The sequence below is a fragment of the Pongo pygmaeus genome, chromosome 11, assembly GCF_028885625.2.
Source record: "Pongo pygmaeus isolate AG05252 chromosome 11, NHGRI_mPonPyg2-v2.0_pri, whole genome shotgun sequence".
Lineage (NCBI taxonomy): Eukaryota > Metazoa > Chordata > Mammalia > Primates > Hominidae > Pongo > Pongo pygmaeus.
Genome location: NC_072384.2, coordinates 95,928,440 through 95,951,689, shown reverse-complemented (window position 1 = coordinate 95,951,689; position 23,250 = coordinate 95,928,440). Strand labels below are relative to the sequence as shown.

Sequence of the window (23,250 nt, the reverse complement as noted above, 5' to 3'; positions counted from 1 at the left end):
TGGAAAGAGTGCTTGGTCAGAAGTATGAATTTACATTGATGACGGTCAGTAGCAAACAGTTATGCTGCATAATCAAGGACTTAGAAACAAGTTTGAAGGATTGGGAACAAGGAGGACTGGGGAAGAGGTATGTAAGGTATCAGAGAATATACCTAAATGTGAGCATATTTGTGTTCCATGTGATTGCTTAGTAACAGGTGCAACTGCAAAAGGAGGAACTTAATTATATGGTTGACCAGTTGACCTAGTCTGTGCATGTCAACCAGCATATGCCACTATGCGCACAGTCAGCTATGAAATAGAATCATCATTGAATATATTGTCCAAATTGGAGAACATTTGAGAGTTAAAGCAATTAATAATCTGAGAAAGCAAGCATGAACCGGAACTATCTTCATCAAACTGGGATACATGGCTACTGTAGCTATAAATGAAGAAGTCATGATGGCAGGGGTGGGAATTATGGAAGGAATTACTATCACAGACTACCCCTCACCAACACTGCTGGGTGCTCAAGCTGCCAACAGCAGAAAATAACATAATGCTTCTGATACAGCAGCCATTTAGAGGGAATGAATATTACATTGGCCCTCTTTCAGTATGGAAGCCAGCAGTGTTGTGTCTGCACCAAATGAATTTTTGTTTTCCCACAGCAAGTTTCTGCCAATACTGTCATTCATTGACTTACTGAATGACTTACTCATTATCACAGTTTCCACACAACATTCCATATGCTAAGGAACTAACATTACAAGGGAAATAAGACAGTTGACTGACACCAGTAATAGTAAAGGTCCTACTATGAATATTGACCTTAAACAAAGTGAACTGGTTTATATTAAAGATTAATTTGCTCTATCTGTGTGTGTTTGTCTGTTCTCATGCTGCTAATAAAGACATGCCTGAGACCAAGTAATTTACAAAGGAAAGAGGTTTAATTGACTTACAGTTCCACATGGCTGGGGAGGCCTCACAATCATGGTGGAAAGTAAATGAGAAGCAAAGTCACATCTTACATGGTGGCAGGCAAGAGAACATGTGCAGGGGAACTCCCCTTTATAAAACCATCAGATCTCATGAGACTTATTCACTATCATGAGAACACAGGAAAAACCCACCCCGATGATTCAATTACCTCCCACCGGGAACCTCCTATGACACATAGGGATTATTAGAATTCAAGGTGAGATTTGGGTGGGGACACCAAACCATATCACTGTTGGAAGATAATAGGAGTTTGGGATGCAGTTCTAGAGTGTACATGGTATATGTTCTCTGTCCACTCCAGGCATATGGTTTCTCTCATAGGTAGAGTACATGGATCTGGGAATTAAAGAGTAAAAATAGAAGTGACATGTCTCACCAATTAACCATGTAATCTACTAACAACAATTTTGCTTCTCAACTTTTGGCTTTTCTAGATGAAATCTAGTAGAGGTTATCCTAACTAGATTAAGTAATCTCAGTGTCCAGGGGAGAAATACTTCTATATGAGGGACACATTAATGATTTCATTAAATGGGAAGTTCTTGATCTGCTCATTCCATGCTTTTACCTCTCTGTCTTTATAACTTTTCACTTTACTTACTCTATTCCAGCCACACTGGCTACCTCCTCTTCTTCCTCCTTCCTCCTCCTCTTCCTCTTCCTCTTCTTCCTTTTTCCTCTTCCTCTTCTTCCTTTTTCCTCTTCCTCTTCTTCATCTTCTTCCTTCTTCCTCTTCTCGTTCTCCTTCCTTCTTCCTCTTCTCCTTCTCCTTCTTTTCCTTCCTCCCCACCCTTCCTTCTTCTCAAATAACAAACACACTCTATCCGAGGGCGTTTGCACTGGTTGGACCCTCTTCCTGGAATGTGCTACCTCTAAATATCTGCGGTGCTAATGCTTTGCTTCCTTGATGTATTTTCTCAAATATTACCTTTATAAAGAGGCTCGCATCGAACATCCTATTTGAAATTAACCCATCTTTGACTTTTTTGGCACTTTTTTCACTTCTTTCTGTTTAGTAGCATCTATCATCTACCTTACTATATAATTTATCAATATGATGTTTGTTATTTATTGTCTTTCTCCCCCATGGAGGCTGGGATCTTTGTTTTTTCCACTGTTGTCACCCAAGCACTGAGAAAAGTCACTAACGTGTATTAGCCCTTGGTAAATGTTTGTTAAATGAGTAAATCAATAATTGAGATTGATGATTGAATTATTGTTAATTCTAAGAATTCTGAGTTTATTCTGGAAAACTTCTGAAAATTCAATTTTAGGCAAATGGGCCCTGATATTTAGATTAATCCTAGAAATATATTGAATCTAAATGAAAGAATTTCTGCCCCTGATGAAGTCAAGGAATCTTAAAATTGTAAGGGGTTTTAAGTTCTACTCTGTCAACCTACATTTCCTTTCTTAAAGTGCAAAAGGTTTAATGAGGGTCTTATCAATTTTCTGTCGTCCAGGGACTTTGCATTAGGAGATTTATGCTCCCAGAAATTTACTAAGCGGGCTTGAGCTTAATTCCATTAAGTATACAAAACTGCATTATCTCTTTTTTATTTTTTATTATTTTTTATTTTACTTTAAGTTTGAGGATACATATGCAGAACGTGCAGGTTTGTTACCTACATATGCATGTGTCATGGTGGTTTGCTGCACCTATCAACCTGTCATCTAGGTGTTTTTTTGTTATGGTTTTTTTTTTTTTTTTTTTTTTTGTCATCTAGGTTTTAAGCCCTGCATGCATTAGGTGTTTGTCCTAATGCTCTCCCTCCCCTTGTCCCCCAACCCTCGACAGGCCCCAGTGTGTGATATTTCCTTCCCTGTGTCCATGTGTTCTCATTGTTCAACTCCCATTTATGAGTGAGAACATGCTGGTTTTCTGTTCCTGTGTTAGTTTGCTGAGAATGATGAGTGAGAATATGCGGTGTTTGGTTTTCTGTTCCTGTGTTAGTTTGCTGAGAATGATGGCTTCCAGCTTTATCTATGTCCCCACAAAGGACATGAACTCATTTTTTTAATGGCTGCATAGTATTCCATGGTGTATATGTGCCACATTTTCTTTATCCAGTCTATCATTGACGGGCATTTGTGTTGGTTCCAAGTCTTTGCTATTGTGAATAGTGCTGCAATAAACATACGTGTACTTGTGGCTTTACGGTAGAATGATTTATAATCCTTTGGGTATATACCTAGTAATGGGATTGCTGGATCAAATGGTGTTTCTGGTCCTAGATCCTTGAGGAATCACCATACTGTCTTCCACAATGGTTGAACTAATTTACACTCCCGCCAACAGTGTAAAAGCGTTCCTGTTTCTCTACAGCCTCTCCAGCATCTCTTGTTTCCTGACTTTTTAATGATTGCCATTCTAACTAGCATGAGATGGTATCTCATTGTGGTTTTGATTTGCATTTCTCTAATAACAAGTGATGATGAGCTTTTTTTCATATGTTTGTTGGCCACATAAATGTCTTCTTTTGAGAAGTGTGTGTTTATATCCTTCACCCACTTTTTGATGGGGTTGGTTTTCTTTTTTTAAATTGGCTTAAGTTCCTTGTAGATTCTGGATATTAGCCCTTTGTCAAATGGATAGATTGCAAAAATGTTCTCCCATTCTGTAGGTTGCCTGATCACTCTGATGATAGTCTATTTTGCTGTGCAGAACCTCTTTAGTTTAATTATTCCCCATTTGTCAATTTTGGCTTTTGTTGCCATTGCTTTTGGTGTTTTAGCCATGAAGTCTTTGCCCATGCCTGTATCCTGAATGGTATTGCCTAGGTTTTCTTTTTCTAGGGTCTTTATGGTTTTAAGTTTTACAATTAAGTATTTAACCAATCTTGAGTTAATTTTTGTGTAAGGTATAAGGAAGGGGTCCAGTTTCTGTTTTCTGCATATGGCTAGCCAGTTTTCCCAGCACCATTTGTTAAATAGGGATTTTTTTCCCAATTGCTTGTTTTTATCAGGTTTGTCAAAGATCAGATGGTTGTAGATGTGTGGTGTGATTTCTGAGGTCTCTGTTCTGTTCCATTGGTCTATATATCTGTTTTGGTACCAGTACCATGCTGTTTTGGTTACTGCAGCCTTGTAGTATAGTTTGAAGTCAGGTAGCACGATGCTTCCTGCTTTGTTCTTTTTGCTTAGGATTGTCTTGGCTATAAGGGCTCTTTTTTGGTTCCATGTGAAATTTAAAGTAGTTTCTTCTAATTCTGCAAAGAAAGTCAATGGTAGCTTGATGAGAATAGCATTGAATCTATAAATTACTTTGGGCAGTATGGCCAGTTTCATGATATTGATTCTTCCTATCCATGAGCATTGAATTTTTTTCCATTTGTTTGTGTTCTTTCTTATTTCCTTGAGCAGTGACAAAACCGTATTTTCTATGAAGCTTCCTAGTAGCAGAAATGAGGAAGCTCTCTATATACTCAAAGTTTCGGGCCCCTGATATCACATTCATTTGGTTTAGAAATGTAAACCTAGTAGATCGTCACTGGAGCTGATGAGATTGGTGGGTGGTTGTGAAGTAAAAGAAGACACTTAAAAATTCTCAGTCAGTGTTCTTTTAACCAAAAAAAAATGACAATTAATAATTCAATTCTTCCCCTGCAGGAGACAGAAAGTAATTAAGGTGTCAAAGAAGTCATACTAAGATTCAAATTTCTAGTAGCTTCCTGTTACAACATCTTATTGCTATGTTCTGAGGACATAGCTATGAAGTACCAGCCTTCTGTGACATGGAGGCTTGTACATTCCTTGAGTTTCCCTGCATGAGCCCAGGTGTAGCTCAACCTGCATTCGCTGAAGCACTCAACATGGAATGCTGACTCTGTACCAGGATTTGATGGTGATCTTTAGAGGAATTTAAAGTCAGTGTTATTTTACTATGATAAATACCTTTCTTGAAGGATGGAAGATTATAAAATGTTCATTTTAACTCCATAAAACATGGAGTGATGTAAATGCTTTATTTTCCCCTTTCCCCAGAGTCAGTCCTTCCCCCGCCCGCGCTCTTTCCAACAGTCAATTTTGGGGTGAGGAGAAGGAAAGGGGGACTAAAAGGGTCGCTTCAAGTATCTGTGTGTTTTAGACACCATATTAGTCACTTCAAATACATTATCTAATTTAGTCCTCATACCAATTTTGAGAGAGGGCTCTTATCCCCATTTTCAAGATAATAAAAAAAGGGACTCAGATTAAGCAAATGATCTAAGGTCACACAGATAGTAGGGAATAGAGTGTGGACAGACACCAGGTCTGTTCAACTTGGGCCCCTTTCTTTATCTGATACAGTCCTTATTATGTTCGTCTTCTCTGGGAGAGAGTGAAGGTAGTTGAGTTGCCAGTCATAAGATGATTACTTTTATTTTAAAATCTTAAATCCGTATACAAAGACACGTAAATTATTGCCTATGTTCATTTAAAAGTAGCATATTTGGTTCAGAGTTATTAAGCTAATCTGGTTAAATAGGTTTGACCCTGGAAATTCAATAATAAAAAAATTTTACCTAAATGCTCTTTCCATGGTTTGTTGTTGTTTGTTTGTTATTTTGGCAATGATAATATTTAGCAAAAGGAATACACTGGTTTAAATAACTGAATTTTTAGCTTTCAAATCTTAGATTAAGAATGGAAACATTGCAATAAATTTTTTGGTTGAGAATAATAAATACTGTTCGTGTGTGAAAGGAGTTTTTTACATTTTTTAGCCACAATTCAGCTTTTTTCCCCCAAAAAAATACAGGCATACTTTTCCAGAAGGTGGCACTCTAAGAACACTATTTTGATATTTGGGTTTAGGCGGACAAGATGGCCTGAGTCTGTTATGCTGTGTGTGTTTGTTGGTGTGTGTGTGAATGTCTATTTGAAACATAAAACAAGAAGCACAATAAAATTCCTTTTAAAAATTATGCACCTTTAAAGATAAGTTGATCTAATTATATTACATGATTTATATATTCATGTTTTATTGAGAAAACAAGTAATAATGATAATTATTTTCTTTGATTAAATTACTATTTCCAAATTGCATTGTTGTAATCCAAAAAAAGCAAAAATTATATCTTTCCTTTTCAGACACATTCAAAGTATGTTCACAAAAACATCTTTTAGAGACTCCTGCAATCGAATAAAATTCCTTTAGGAAAAAATTTACTGCTTACATTTTTGGTTATCTCTCAGTCATGGCTGAATACCAAAAATATCTAATTAGTTAATCTTGAAATTTAATATTTAGTTTTTAACAATATTCTCTTGATTTAATTTCATATAAATTTTCTAAAATGCCCTGTTACGTTAATAAATGTCTGGTGTATTTTCATGAGGTGTGCTACTTGATGATTGAAATCTCTGTTGTGTTAGCACCTTTTTTGTTTTTTCAACACCTTCAAGCTTATTAAGTAAAGAACTTTCCTTACATTGTCAGTGGTGTCAGTGGTGAACACTGACTTTGGAATTATAAGACCAAGAGTAGACCCAGATGACATCAACCATGTGTTAAAGAAAAAAAAAGTAAAAAGAATTCTATTTCAACTATATCTAGGCTGTATTTTTATATGTATTTCTAAAGATTTTCATAAACTCGGTGGTAACTGTATAGATATTTTGAGAAATCAATAAACTCTATTTACTTTTTTAAAAATATGAGTTCTTTAAGATCAGCTTTTGGTTATAATTCTTACTTTGAACACACAGGATAAAAGAAAGCTCCTTTAAAAATATTTGATCGTGTTTGAATCACTTTAAAGCAAAGAGCTCACAGTGACACTTTCAAGTGAGAATGTTCACCATGCCTTAAAGGTGGAACAGTCTGTCTCTAGAGAGTTCAGGAAGAGCACACCTTGAACTTGAGTCCTTCAGCAAGAAGTGCTATAAAGTAGTTTCAGGGGTCATTGTTTACAATGTAAGATCTTCTTAGAAAACTTTTTTCCTCATTTCCTCAACCCTTACTTTTTTCTCTGTAGTTATAAAACAGGGATTCTGTTATGTTATTATTATTCATAACAATAAAATTCAAAATAATAATTATAATGATGACTTATTGTTTAGAATTCTTTTCCTCAAAGAATAAAAGACAAAAGAAAATATCTCATACCAGTTTGTTTCCACTGTCCTTCTTGTGAGTTTAGGCAGTGTTCTCTGTCTCTCATTTTCTGTTTCTTACACTTCTCAACTTAGAATGAGAATTGTTATGAACAGTGCTGAGGATTAAATCAATGTGACTTTTACAGAATCAAAGAGAGAGGCCAAGTAGACCTAGAATATGCAAGACTACTTTTAAAAAACAAATACTACCCTTAAAATTTACATAACCTTTGTTTGATTACAAACATATAATCTCAAATATAACATGAATATAAATAGAGTTAGTATCTAATATTTTTGAATTGAGTGTTTTTTATTTTTATTTTTAGGATAAACATGTTCTGACAGTTGTAACCATTGACAGAATGCTGGAAAGGCTGAAAAAATCTAATGAACTTTTGGAGCTCATTCTTAAAGGACTTAATGAATATTTGGAAAAGAAACGCCTCTTTTTCCCCAGATTCTTTTTTTTGTCCAATGATGAACTTCTTGAGATACTATCTGAGACTAAAGATCCCACTAGGTAAGTAATTTACATGTAGAATATGTGACTAAATTTATCTGCTTAAGCTTAATTTTTAGAACAAAGTAGAACATAAATATATATAATCATGTTTATATAATAATTTTTCTACAAGAATATTCCAAGTATTATATAATCAACTTTGGATAATTATTAAAAATGTAACTAGTATCACTGAATGAACCATGGAATCGTTTTTTTGTTTGTTTGTTTGTTTTTGAGATGGAGTTTCACTCTTGTTTCCCAGGCTGAGTGCAATGGCACGACCTTGGCTCACTGCAACCTCCGCCTCCCAGGTTCAAGTGATTCTCCTGTCTCAGCTTCCCAAGTAGCTGGGATTACAGGCATGCACCACCATGCCCAGCTAATTTTGGTATTTTTAGTAGAGATGGGTTTTCACCATGTTGGCCAGGCTGGTCCTGAACTCCTGATCTCAAGTGATCCACCCTCCTCCGCCTCCCAAAGTGCTGGGATTACAGGCGTGAGCCACCGCGCCTGGCCAGATTTCTTAACTTATCACATTTTACAGATTTTTCAGAACACGACTCTTTCACAGCACATTCAGAATAAAAGCCACTGCCCTCATGATGGTTTGCAATGCCCCACACAGATTATCCTTCCAATGTTATCCTTCCTATTCATCTCCTACTAGTCTTCTTGCTCACTCTGCATGCAGTCCTCCAGCCTTTTTGCAATTCCCCGGTAAAAGGGGCAGCTTCCTTTCTCAGTGTACTGTTCTCTTGCCTGGGATGCTCCTTACCCAAATGTCTATCACACTTCTTCCTTTACCTCCTATAAGTCTTTGTGGAAATCTGGTTAAACATCTGTCATTCAGGGAGGCCCTCCCTGACCACCATGTTTAAAGAGGCAGCTCCCTCCACGCTCAACTTGCCCTCTTTCCTGGACTTATTTTCCTTGCCTCATTTTCCTTATGCATACTTGTTATCATCTGGCATACTCTATAATTTACTTATTTGTTAATGGCGTGTCTTCCTCTAGCAGAATATAAGCTCCACCATGGTAGAGATTTTTTGATTGTTTTTTTCCCACTGCTGATTCCCCAATCCTTAGAAGAGCATCTGATATAAAGTAAACAGTGAATAGAAATTTGTTAAACAAATTTGTTAATTTTGTAACTTGTGCCTTCAAAGTAGGGGATATGTAATCTAAACAAAAGGTAAATTTAGGCTCAGATTTCTATCTGAGTTTTTATACTCTGCGTCTTTTTGCCCATTTGAAAGATGAATGCAACGGGTTATTATTGGTAGTGTGCCAAAAATGAAGAGTTGTGTCAGTCCCATCTGTATTACATTGAATAGACTAATAGCTGGATACTGTTAATGCAGTTGATTTAGTGAACTGTAAAGTACCTAAGTTACTAAACATAGTCCACAATTTTCAAGCAGTCTCTGAAGATCCCAGTTGAAATGGCTACTTTTGTGCATTTGAAGATTCTTCAGATTCATGTATTTATCTGTTAGTCAAGATTGGTTTTCTCCTTATGTTACCTTTAGCATCTTTCAATTCATTGTATTGAAGAGAAAGCCTCATGGTTGTCTCTGTAGCTCTTACTATGATTGTAATTTTACAGATGTTTTGTGATTATTCAGTTAATACTGACATCTCAATGGACTATGTAATGCATGTAGGCAGAGCTTGTGTTTTTTGTTTGTTTGTTTGGGGGGTTTCTGGTTTTTGCACAGCATTTCATTCCCAGCAGCACCTAGCACAGGTCTAACACTACACATTTATGAACTTTAAACGAAGAACACTGGAATGTAAGGAATTGTTTTAACTTGGTTAATTATCTTAAAAATGTTTTTCCTGACAGGGTGCAACCTCACTTGAAGAAATGTTTTGAAGGAATTGCAAAGGTAGAATTTACGGAAACTTTAGACATTACTCACATGAAGAGCAGCGAAGGAGAGGTTGTAGAACTCATAGAGATTATTTCAACAGCCAAAGCCAGAGGTCAAGTGGAGAAGTGGTTGGTTGAATTAGAGAGAGTTATGATTAACTCCATCCACAAGGTAGCCGATTATACTTATGATTTTTAGAAAAGGATGCTAGAATATGAATGTTATTAGAAATATACTATTGATAAATGTACTGTTATTTAAACACAAATGGAGGCATGGAATTACCAATTCAAATGTGATAGATAACTTGAAGGCAAAGAGATGTTCTATGATAGTAATTTTGTAGTGACTCACTGGAAAAGTGGGACAAAATACCATCCATACAACAAAACACTTGGGTTTGAGTAATGCATCTGCTCATTTCTTGGGGCCGCATGCTAGTGCTTTCATCATTAATTAGGTACACTTTGTTCTATGCAGTCTATCTTTAATCTTGCCTTGGAAGCACCTCTCTACATGATCACATCAATCTCTTTGACATGTATGAATCTTTTTGTATGAAATGCATACAAAATGTTAGAAAATGATGTATGCTTCCTACAATTAATAGCAACTTCATATTTTCCACATTTCATAAAACATACTGTCAGCTCAATTATTTGTGACTACTTTTGTTAGTAGAGAATTTCAAGGCACACCAATAAATAAAGATTGAGCACTCAGTTTTTTTTTTTTTTTACTATAATTTGAGCTTAGCATTCAAGTTTTTAGTCAAGAATAAAAATAATGATGGAGCAAAGGAACGGAAGGGGAGTATAATTAATTAATTAACTGAAAATTTTTATTTTTTATTTTTTATTATACTTTTAAGTTTTAGGGTACATGTGCACAACGTACAGGTTTGTTACTTATGTATACATGTGCCATGTTGGTGTGCTGTACCTATTAACTCGTCATTTAACATTAGCTATATCTCCTAATGCTATCCCTCCCCCCACCCCCCACCCCACAACAGGCCCCAGTGTGTGATGTTCCCCTTCCTGTGTCCAAGTGTTCTCATTGTTCAATTCCCATCTATGAGTGAGAACATACGGTGTTTGGTTTTTTGTCCTTGTGATAGTTTGCTGAGAATGATGGTTTCCAGCTTCATCCATGTCCCTACAAAGGACATGAACTCATTATTTTTATGGCTGCATAGTATTCCATGGTGTATATGTGCCACATTTTCTTAATCCAGTCTATCATTGTTGGACATTTGGGTTGGTTCCAAGTCTTTGCTATTGTGAATAGTGCCGCAATAAACATACGTGTGCATATGTCTTTATAGCAGCATGATTTATAATCCTTTGGGTATATACCCAGTAATGGGATGGCTGGGTCAAATGGTATTTCTAGTTCTAGATCCCTGAGGAATCACCACACTGACTTCCACAATGGTTGAACTAGTTTACAGTCCCACCAACAGTGTAAGTGTTCCTATTTCTCCACATCCTCTCCAGCATCTGTTGTTTCCTGACTTTTTAATAATCGCCATTCTAACTGGTGTGAGATGGTATCTCATTGTGGTTTTGATTTGCATTTCTCTGATGGCCAGTGATGATGAGCATTTTTTCATGTGTCTTTTGAAGAAGTTGAATCTCTGAATAGACCAATAACCGGCTCTGAAATTGAGGCAATAATTAATAGCTTACCAACCAAAAAAAGTCCAGGACCAGATGGGTTCACAGCCAAATTCTACCAGAGGTACAAGGAGGAGCTGGTACCATTCCTTCTGAAGCTATTCCAATCAATAGAAAAAGAGGGAATCCTCCCTAACTCATTTTATGAGGCCAGCATCATCCTGATACCAAAGCCTGGCAGAGACACAACAAAAAAGAATTTTAGACCAATATCCCTGATGAACATTGATGCAAAAATCCTCAGTAAAATACTGGCAAACCAAATCCAGCAGCACATCAAAAAGCTTATCCACCATGATCAAGTAGGCTTCATCCCTGGGACGCAAGGCTGGTTCAGCATACACAAATCAATAAACGTAATCCAGCATATAAACAGAACCAACGACAAAAACCACATGATTATCTCAATAGATGCAGAAAAGGCCTTTGACAAAATTCAACAACGCTTCGTGCTAAAAACTCTCAATAAAGTAGGTATTGATGGTATGTATCTCAAAATAATAAGAGCTATTTATGACAAACCCACAGCCAATATCATACTGAATGGGCAAAAACTGGAAGCATTCCCTTTGAAAACTGGAACAAGACAGGGATGCCCTCTCTCCCCACTCCTATTCAACATAGTGTTGGAAGTTCTGGCCAGGGCAATCAGGCAGGAGAAGGAAATAAAGGGTATTCAAATAGGAAAAGACCCTGTTTGCAGATGACATGATTGTATATCTAGAAAACCCCACCATCTCAGCCCAAAATCTCCTTAAGCTGATAAGCAACTTCAGCAAAGTCTCAGGATACAAAATCAATGTGCAAAAATCACAAGCATTCTTATACACCAATAACAGACAAACAGAGAGCCAAATCATGAGTGAACTCGCATTCACAATTGCTTCAAAGAGAATAAAATACCTAGGAATCCAACTTACAAGGGATGTGAAGGACCTCTTCAAGGATAACTACAAACCACTGCTCAATGAAATAAAAGAGGATACAAACAAATGGAAGAACATTCCATGCTCATGGGTAGGAAGAGTCAATATCGTGAAAATGGCCATACTGCCCAAGGTAATTTATAGATTCAATGCCATCCCCATCAAGCTACCAATGACTTTCTTCACAGAATTGGAAAAAACTACTTTAAAGCTCATATGGAACCAAAAAAGAGCCCACATTGCCAAGTCAATCCTAAGCCAAAAGAACAAAGCTGGAGGCATCACGCTACCTGACTTCAAACTATACTACAAGGCTACAGTAACCAAAACAGCATGGTACTGGTACCAAAACAGATATATAGACCAATGGAACAGAACAGAGCCCTCAGAAATAATGTCACATATCTACAACTATCTGATCTTTGACAAACCTGACAAAAACAAGCAATGGGGAAAGGATTCCCTATTTAATAAATGGTGCTGGGAAAACTGGCTAGCCATATGTAGAAAGCTGAAACTGGATCCCTTCCTTACACTTTATACAAAAATCAATTCAAGATGGATTAAAGACTTACATGTTAGACCTAAAACCGTAAAAACCCTAGAAGAAAACCTAGGCAATACCATTCAGGACATAGGCATGGGCAAGGACTTCATGTCTAAAACACCAAAAGCAATGGCAACAAAAGCCAAAATTGACAAATGGGATCTAATGAAACTAAAGAGCTTCTGCACAGCAAAAGAAACTACCATCAGAGTGAACAGGCAATCTACAGAATGGGAGAAAACTTTTGCAATCTACTCATCTGACAAAGGGCTAATATCCAGAATCTACAATGAACTCAAACAAATTTACAAGAAAAAAACAACCCCATCAACAAGTGGGTGAAGGATACGAACAGACACTTCTCAAAAGAAGACATTTATGCAGCTAAATTTTTATTTTTTAAAATATCAACTTTTAGATTCAGGGGTACATGTGCAGTTACATAGATACATCATGTGATTCTGAGGTTTGGGGAGTGATTGATCCCATCACCCAGGTACTGAGCATAGTACCCAATGTTAGTATATCAACCTTGACCCCTCTCTTCCTCCTACTTGTAGTAGTCCCCAGTGTCTATTGTTGCCATTCCCATCTGTGACCATGAGTAACTAAGGTTTAGTTTCCACTTACTTATAAGTGGGAACATGTGGTATTTGATTTTCTGTTCCTGTGTTAATTCGCTTAGGATAATGGTCTCCAGCTGCATCCATGTTGCTGCAAAGAACATAATTTCATTATTTTTGTGGCTGCATAGTATTATATGGTGTATATTTATCACATTTTCTTAATCTAGGCCACCATTGATGGCACCTAGGTTGATTCCATGTCTTTGCTATTGTGAATACTGCTCCAGTGAACATATGAGTATATGTGTCTTTTTGGTAGAACAATTTATTTTCTTTTGGATATATACTCAGTAATGGGGTTGCTGGGTTGAATGGTAGTTCTGTTTTAAGTTCTTTGAGAAATCTCCAAACTGCTTTCCACAGTGGCTGAACTAACTTACAATCCCACCAATAGTGTATAAGCATTCCCTTTTCTCTGCAGCCTTATCAGCATTTTTTGTTTTTTGACTTTTTAGTAATAGCCATTCTGAGTGGGGTGAGACAGTATCTCATTTTGGTATTGATTTATATTTTCTGATGATTAGTGATGTGGAGCATTTTTTCATATGTTTATTGGCCACTAGTATGTCTTCTTTTGAGAAGTGTCTATTCATGTCTGCTGCTCATTTTCTTTTCTTTTTTTGAGACGGAGTCTCACTCTGTCACCAGGCTGGAGTGCAGTGGTGCAATCTTGTCTCACTGCAACCTCCATCTCCTGGATTCAAGCAATTCTCCTGCCTCAGCTCCTGAGTGGCTGGGACTACAGGCGTGCGCCACCATGCCCAGCTAATTTTTGTATTTTTAGTAGAGATGGGGTTTCACCGTGTTGGCCAGGATGGTCTCGATCTCTTGACCTTGTGATCCGCCTGCCTTGATGTCCCAAAGTGCTGGGATTACAGGCGTGAGCCAGTGCACTTGGCCTGGTGCCCAATTTTTAATTGGGTTGTTTTTTGCTTGTTCAATTGTTTAAGTTCCTTATAGAATCTGGATATTAGACCTTGGTCAGATACATAGTTTGTGAATGTTTTCTCACAGTCTGTAGGTTGTCTGTTTACTCTGTTGATAGTTTCTTTTGCTGTGCCAAAGCTCTTTAGTATAATTAGTTCCCACTTGTCAATTTTTGTTCTTGTTGCAATTGCTTTTGAGAACTTAGTCATAAATCTTTTCCCAAGGCCAATGTCTAGAATGATGTGTCCTAGGTTTTCTTCTAGGATTCTTATAGTTTGAAGTCTTACCTTTAAATATTAATCCATCTTGAGTTAATTTTTGTATATGATGAAAGTTAGGGGGTAAAGTTTCATTCTTCTTCATATGGCTAGCCAACTATTTAAGCACCATTTATTGAATAGGGAGTCGTTTCTCCATTGCTTATTTTTGTTGACTTTGTCAAAGAGCAGATGGGTATAGGTGTGCACCTTTATTTCTGGGCTCCCTATTTTGTTCCATTAGTCTGTGTGCCTGTTTTTGTACACATACCATGCTGTGTTAGATATGATAGCCTTATAATATACTTTGAAGTTGGCTAATGTAATGCTTCTGGCTTTGTTCTTTTTGCTTAGAATTTCTTTGGCTATTCAGGCCCTTGTGGTTCCAAGTGAATTTTAGAATGGTTTTTTCCAGTTCTGTGAAAAATGATGTTGGTAGCTTGATAGGAATAGTGTTGAATTTGTAGGTTGCTTTGGGCAGTATGATCTTTTAATGATACTGATTTTTCTAATCCATGAGCATGGAATATTTTTCTGTTTGTTTGTGTCATCTGTGATTTCTTTCAGTAGTATTTTGTAGTTCTTGTAGAGATCTTTCACCTCCTTGGTTAGATGAATTCCTAGGTATTTTGTTTGTGGCTATTGTGAATGGGATTGCATTCTTGATTTGGCTCTCAGCTTGAACTTTATTGGGGTATAGAAATGTTACCGATTTTTGTACATTGATTTTATATCCTGAAACTTTACTGAAGTCATTTATCAACTCCAGGAGTCTTTTGGTGGGGTCTTTGAGGTTTTCTAGGTATAGAATCATATTGCCAGTGAAGAGGGATTGTTTGACTTCTTCTTTTACTGTGTGGTTACCTTTTATTTCTTTCTCTTGCCTGATTGCTTTGTCTAGGACTTCCGTTTAATTTATATTTAAATTAATGTGTCAGACTCTCCCACAAATGTGTTGGAAAAATTCATTGGAATCTAGATGTTCAGCGTTACCACTGTTTCTTTCTCTTCTTAATGTTTCTTTCTCTTAAATATGGCTTTAATGCTTGCCTACACAATATTTTCCAGAAAATGTAAAATCTTTTGGACAGGTCTGATTTTCTCCCTATTTGAATTATATTACAATGAATGTACTTATGCATATATCTGGTTTCTTTGAATTTTAATTTTTGTATGATAATGGCCCATGTGTAGGTTTACTGGGTCAAAGAAGATGAGTTTTCATCGGCCTTGATAAATATTGACAAACAGCGTTACTGTTTTTGTAACCATTGGCAATATTAATACATTCCACTTTGGCCACTCTTTAGCAGCATTGAATTGGCTTATATGATTTGCTAATTGATGTAGTGTAGAGTAATAAGTCATTATTTTATGTGTATCTGATAATATTTCAACTACTCTTTTAATTTTGATTGTCAAAGTACTTGGAGAAAATATTTTGGTTGCCATTTCAGAGCATTAAGATAGGGTGGCAAGAAGTTGTATAGGATATGCAGGCATAAAAAAGAATGGAATCATGTCCTTTGCAGCAACGTAGATGGAGCTGGAGTCCATAATTCTTTAATCCTAAACAAACTAACACAGGAACAGAAAACCAAATACCACGTGTTCTCACTTATAAGTGGGAGCTGAACATTGAGCACACGTGGACATAAACATGGCAACAATAGACACTGTAGACCTCTAGATGGGGAGAGAAGAAAGGGGAGCATGCATGAGTTTAAAAACTAACTGTTGGGCACTGTGCTCACTACCTTGGTGCAATATGCTCATGTAACAAACCTGCACATATACCCCCTGTATCTAAAATAAAAGTTGAAAAACACAAAAAATAAAGTTTAAAAAATGTGATGTAGAAAATAAGTATCTTTTAAAAATCTTCCTGTATAAGTTTGTGTTGACAAAATATGCAAGCAAGTGCAGTATACAATTCTACAATTAGGAGATATGTGTGTTACTGTGTTGTGCCATGTGTATTTGCATGCTTGAAAGGCTACTACATATATATATATTATTCTATATATATATCATATATAATATGGTAAACATAGATATAATAATAGACTTTACATATAATTTGTGGAACTTTACATAATCATCTTTCTCCTCATCTAACTATATAGAAATCCATTTTTGTGATCCAGATTTCAATGTCTTTCTCTTGTTCTCCCCACAGTGTCCTCCTAGAGCACATTTTTTCTCCATCTTCTTGGCATTTCTCTGCTGTGCCTTTCTATTTTATTTATTTATTTATTTGTTTATTTATTTGCTTCTCTCATCCCTCAGCTGTCCATTTTCATCTGCTCTTTCCGTGGCTTCTTCTGCTCTTAAAAATGTCTTTATTATCAACACTCAGCACTCTGCCCTTTATCATTGTTCCATTCCATAAATATCCCAGCAAGACTAGAAATCCAGAATGGTTTAACCATCCTGAGATATTTCTCAGAAAAATCTAAGAAATCTTTTCTGAAATTCAAACATTAAAGTACATACCACCTCACAGGCATCACTATTTTTGGTTGATGCATGTAACAGACTAGTGTGTTTCCCACTGATGGCTGGTAGAAAAAGTAGATGTATCAGTCCACTGAACATAGGTAGTGAAGTACAAAATTAGACTTCCTAACTTTACAGCCCTCAACTCTCCATGAATGAATTGTACCTCTGTCTCTGTCATCATTGCCTTAGGCTTCAAACTACAGGATTGAGAGGGAGTGGGGCCTGGAAACACAGGAGTAACTTGAGAAAGATTGTGTGATGCCCAAGTGTGCATGTGTACAGGCATATGGCTGAGTGGAGATCTGATTAAATTAAAAGAAAAATCATCTATAAATTTGATGGATCTCATTTTGGAATTATTTGAATTTGTATTTTGCAGTAAAATTGCTCATGCTTGTTCAATCCAAATGTATCTAGGATGTCTTTGGCTAAAATTATTCAAATGAATATTTGATACCATGTGGTTCACACAAATTGATAGTACATCAGGAAAATAAAATGTAATATGTTTGCCTTGCTTATAGGTATGTGCTTAAACTTGAATATAAATAGTTGTAATCACATGGTTTAAGTGAGTCTTGCGTAAGTGTCTAAGAATGTTGTAAAAAATTGAGCAGTATGAATTAATCTAGTTTAGGAGTTTAGCTCTCAATTGTATAACTTGTTCAGGAAATGGTTAATATTTAGCATATTCTTTTTTGATTAGGTAATTGGAGATGCAACTTTTGCCTATACAAAATATGAACGAATTAACTGGGTAAGGGATTGGCCTGGACAGACTGTTCTCTGTGTATCCCAAATCTTTTGGACGAAAGAAGTACAAACAGCTATTCCAATGGGGATAAAGGTAAGCTTTTATTAACCCTCAGGTTTCTTTAAGCATTTTTTCAATAGTATTATTGCCAGAATACACTTATTTTAAAAACTAAAATAAATACAGTTCACTTAAAAATCTACTTTATGCTGCAAGCCAAATTACAGATTTTTTAAATAAAAATTGCACATAACAAATATGTAGGAAAAATTTATACCAATAATTTCAAAATTTATGTTTAAACCATGTTTATTCACAGTATATAAAAGTCAATGATACTTGAACCTCAATCTTGTTATTATATACATTTTTGTGCTTTTAAAAATAGAGTGATAATAGGACTAAGAAACTCATAAAGATTAGCAGGAAATAAAGTAACAGTATTCTCTTTTATATCTTGAGTAAAACTACCCTATATAGATAAGGCTCCAGTTGACTTACTGTGACTGTTTTTATTTGTAATGTATTGATTTTGAATACATAATAATTATGAATATTTAAATGATGCTTAGTATTAAAATATGTAAATATTCTAATATAATTGGATATATTAATTTAATATTAATTAGATTGTAATTGTTAATGAAAAACTAAAATTACATTCATTGCAACAGTTCTATCGTTGAGATAGGATTTTAAACAGGTCAACTTTCAGTTGACTGAGGGGTCAACTGCAACCTAGCAAATATAGAGCTGTAGTTTAAAATCATGATTGTTAAATATGTTTTTGACATGGAATTTGAAATGTCTTTAAGGTATTGTTGAACAGGGGTTTGAGAAGGATGCATATTCCCTGTAGACAGACAGATTCCAAAGAGTAAGGGACTGAGTGACACATGTTTAATTCACTCCAACTTACCAACAGGTCACCTACTTCTCTACAAGAAGGAATAGGATGTAGAACAGGAAGTCAAGGGTTTTCAGGAAAAGGTCTTTCTTCATGAAAAGCAGGGCACTGGGGCGTAAGAGTATCCTTAATAGCAGTAAGCCCCTGAGTTTACTTTTGGGCCTTTGGGTGTCTCTCCCCATGTGTATTTTTCCTTTTTCCTCAGTGAGTCCAGAGAATTCATTTTGTCTTTCTACTTTTAAGCTACCACTCACCAACCACCGCACTCAGAGGGATTTCTCCAAGGTGGGCCGCCAGGGGACGTGCAGCCCCCTGTGATCTCCCTGCTTGTGGTTGAACATGGGTGGGACAGAAGTTTATTTTTTGCTACTGAAGAAGAAAATTAATAGCAAATTAACCATGTAAATAATAGAAATGAAATAGTGTTTAGGCACTAAACCTTTGAAAACTGATCTTTCTTAAAAATAATAATAATAATAAAAGATGAAGTATTTCAGGAAACAAGAAAAGTGCCCCTTGGAGAAACAACTTGCAGTCCTCATCTCTGTCTTTTAAACTTTTTCTCATTCTTGGGAACCCTCACTTTTAGTTTCATTGCTGCCACTTAGCAATGGCTGTAACAGAGTGAAATAAACTCCTTGGTGTACAGTTTTATTAAATGTTTTTAAAGTAGAAAAAGCAGCCACTGGTGCATATTGATACGTCTGTTAAGCACAGTGTTTTTTGTTGACTATAATTTTATTTTTGTCTTTTTTAACTTACTCATTAGATTTACCTACCAGAAAAGAGAAGCAAGCCTGGTGTTCAGAACTAGCATTAACTTATTAAAAACTAATATGTTCGATGTTTTGTTTATTAGCATCTTTATATTTCAAGAAGCACAAACCCCTTTCAGAAAGCTTATGTGAGAGTACTAGAAGGACTCATAGGATCTAAACAGGAGCAGTCGGAATCAGGACCTCAGGGCTGCATTGGGCTGTGGTCTCTCTCTTGCTCTCTCTGTCTCTCTTTTTTTTTTGAGACGGAGTCTCACTCTGTCACCCAGGCTGGAGTGTAGTGGCATGATCTCGGCTCACTGCAACCTCCACCTCCCAGGTTCAAGCTATTCTCCTGCCTCAGCCTCCCGAGTAGCTGGGATTACAGGCACATGCCACCACACCCAGCTAACTTTTTATATTTTTGGTAGAGACGGGGTTTCACCATGTTGGCCAGGCTGGTCTCAAACTCCTGACCTCAAGTGATCAGCCCGCCTTGGCCTCCCAAAGTGCTGGGATTATAGGCCACCACGCCCAGCGCTGGTCTGTCTTTTGTTGTTGCTTTCTATCTCTGTTGGCTCTGGTAGGATTTATTCTGTAGAGCAGAAGACAGCTTGTAGTTACTTTAGGTTGGCATATCCACAGCCTACCAAGCCTAGTGAAGAGCACTTTTTCTCTCAATCTATATAGCAGTCCCCAGGAAGAACTATGATTGGCTCTGGTTTAGTCACACATCCCCTCCTTCATATTGTCATGGAGAGTGGGCAATATGATTGACAGCTCCAACAAAACCGCAGAGAATAGAGAAGAAATAGAAAAGGAAAGGATAATGAGTAGACACAAATTACATATATCCATTATATGTGGCCTGATTGGTCTTGTTTACCTAGTATCTTTGTAGTCAGAAAAACAAATTATTTTTAAATTGTGTTACATGGAAAGTTGTCATCAAAATGCAGAGAATAATCTGTATATATACTAGTTCAGAATGTTTTGTTCAAAATAATTTTGATCACATTGGGAAATCATATCTTATTTTCTTTTCTTTCAGGCTCTTGAGCAATACTTGAAAACATGTAACAGACAAATAGATGATATTGTCACTTTGGTGCGTGGCAAACTGTCCAAGCAGAATCGCGTAACTCTGGGAGCACTTGTGGTACTGGATGTCCATGCTAGAGATGTCCTCTCATCACTTGTAAAAAAAAATATTAGTGATGACTCTGACTTTGAATGGTTAAGTCAGCTTAGGTACTATTGGCAAGTAAGTGGTATCACTGAATGTTATATTACACAGCAATTTCAGCTCGTAGTTTTAAATTTGTGCTTGCTTGCTCACATGCGAAATAGTAGCGGTAATCTGGGATCTTTTGCTGATGGCAGACTATACCCAAATAAGCATTTCTTTATATTGAAGATTAAGCTGCTGATAACTATATCATCTGTATTGATATCTATATCCTTATCTATATACAAACATATAGTTACATATAAACATATATACATATATAGATACATGAAAATCATGAGTAATTATCAAAAATTACTCATTTTAAATGAGTTGCTAGGCTTACTGAATCTGTAAAATGTTGGGACTAGTCAGTTTAAAATTGTGTTTTTAGGTTCTTGATGCATCTAAAGGATGTATGAATCAAACTCTTTCAGTCTGATTTAGTCATTAAAGTTTCCTCTCATTGCTGGGTATGGTGACTCACGCCTGTAATCCTGGCACTTTGGGAGGCCAAGGCAGGCAGATCACTTGAGGTCAGGAGTTCAAGACCAGCCTGGCCAACATGGTGAAACCCCATCTTTACTAAAAATACAAAAATTAGCTGGGCACATGGTGGGGTGTGCTTGTAGCCCCAGCTACTTGAGGATTGAGGTAGGAGAATTGCTTGAACCCCAGGAGGCAGAGGTTGCAGTGAGCCGAGACTGCGCCACTGCACTCCAGCCTGGGTGACAGAGTGAGACCCTGTCTCAGAAAAAAAAAAAAAAAAAAAAAAAAAAAAAAAAAAATTCCTCTAATTGATCAATTGAAGAAGCCAGAAACATGGTTTTTACCAGGGCATCCAGGTGGATGGTGATGGTAGTCATGATGGGGAATGCAAGCAAGGCAGGAACAGTTAGTAAAGTGGGCAAGATAGGGCCTATTGGGTGTGGGCAGAGACAGGTGCATAGTTTTCATCATATAGGCTTTTGTGGAAGTCTTGGGAGGTATGGGGTGGGAGGAGAGAAGAAGTGAGAACTAGCATCCTGGGAAACAAATTGAGGGGCAGTGTATTTAGTACTGAGCTAGAAGCTCAGATGGCGGAATCATTTCAGATGCCAGATCCTCCCGTTACCAGATGTGTAACCTCGGGGAAGTTACTTATTCTCTTTAAGCATCAATTTCCTCATCTGTGAAATGATGAGTAATATCCACTCTATTGTTAACACAAAATGATTAAAAATATGGAAGAGGTAAGGGACAAATACTAAAATATTTTATGGGAAAAATTAAAGCCAGTGACTTCAATTATTCATCCATGGAAACTAGATATTTAATTCTGCCATGGAATCAAATGACACCTGAAAAGTGAACTTTAAAGATGTGTGTATTATGGTTATTATGTATTAAAGAGCTTGAGATTTCATATTATTTACAGTTTTGTTGTTTAACTTCATGTTATCTGATTTATCCTAGGAAAATCATTTAGAAACAAAAATGATCAATGCTGGTTTGCGATATGGATATGAATATCTGGGTAATTCCCCGAGGCTGGTTATTACACCACTCACGGATAGATGTTACAGGTAAACCCTTTAATTTAAGGATCTATTGGAAATAACTTTCACTGACCCCATACCGCTGATTTATTTAAAAATACCAAATTGTCTTCCATACTGTTAATTTAGCCTGTGTTATTTTTTCCTAGACCCTTAATTTTCCTCTCAGGTTTGTCTTCATTTTCTCTTTCTCTGCTGTCTTCCTCCTCTCAGCACTAGGGCTCTAAGTATTAGTAGGTGTCACTTGTTGACACTGTCCATCCGTCCTCTCTTCCTGAAACTTTCTGACTTTTTCTTGGCTCATTTGAGTCATTTTATTGTTCCCTTGAAACACTGAATTTTCTTTTTAAAATTGATATTTTTATTATTTCAGTAGGTTTATGGGGAACAGGTGGTGTTTGGTTACATGGATAAGTTCTTTAGTGGTGATTTCTGAGATTTTGGTGCACTCATCACCTGAGCAATGTCCAGTGTACCCAATGTGTAGTCTTTTATCCCGCACCCCACTCCCACCCTTCTCCCCAAGTCCCTAAAGTCCATTGTGCCATTCTTAGGCCTTTGCGTCCTCATAGCTTAGCTCCCACTTGTAAGTGAGAACATACGATGTTTGGTTTTCCATTCCTGAGTTACTTCATTTAGAATAACAGTCTCCAACTCCATCCAGGTTGCTGTGAATGTTATCATTTCCTTCCTTTTTATGGCTGAGTAGTATTCCATGGGGTGTGTGTGTGTGTGTGGGTGTGTGTGTGTACACCACGTTTTCTTTATCCACTTATTGATTGATGGGCATTTGGGCTGGTTCCATATTTTTGCAATTGCAAATTGTGCTGCTATAAACATTTGGGTGCAAGTGTCTTTTCCATACAATGACTTCTTTTCCTCTGGGTAGATACCCAGGAATGGGATTGCTTGATCAAATGGTAGATCTACTTTTAGTTCTTTAAGGAATCTCCACATTGTTTTCCATAGTGGTTGTAGTAGTTTACATTCCTACCAGTGATGTAAAAGTGTTCCACTTTCACCACATCCACACCAACATGTATTTTTTTAATTTTAAAATTATGACCATTCTTGCAGGAATAAAGTGGTATCACATTGTGGTTTTGATTTGCATTTCTTTGATCATTAGTGACATTGAGCATTTTTTCATATGT

The 23,250-nt window shown here is 36.6% G+C and overlaps 1 protein-coding gene across 2 annotated transcripts in view; it reads left to right on the top strand.

Annotated features, from left to right (window-relative positions):
- Nucleotides 1-23,250, top strand: part of DNAH7 (dynein axonemal heavy chain 7) — a 349,153-nt gene that overhangs the window by 132,758 nt on the left and 193,145 nt on the right. For both annotated transcript variants that reach the window (XM_054477799.2, XM_054477800.2), the window contains exons 20-24: nucleotides 7,398-7,591; nucleotides 9,423-9,621; nucleotides 17,621-17,761; nucleotides 20,382-20,594; nucleotides 22,014-22,123. In XM_054477799.2, coding sequence (XP_054333774.1) covers nucleotides 7,398-7,591; nucleotides 9,423-9,621; nucleotides 17,621-17,761; nucleotides 20,382-20,594; nucleotides 22,014-22,123 — 857 coding nt within the window. The remainder of the gene's footprint in view (nucleotides 1-7,397; nucleotides 7,592-9,422; nucleotides 9,622-17,620; nucleotides 17,762-20,381; nucleotides 20,595-22,013; nucleotides 22,124-23,250) is intronic.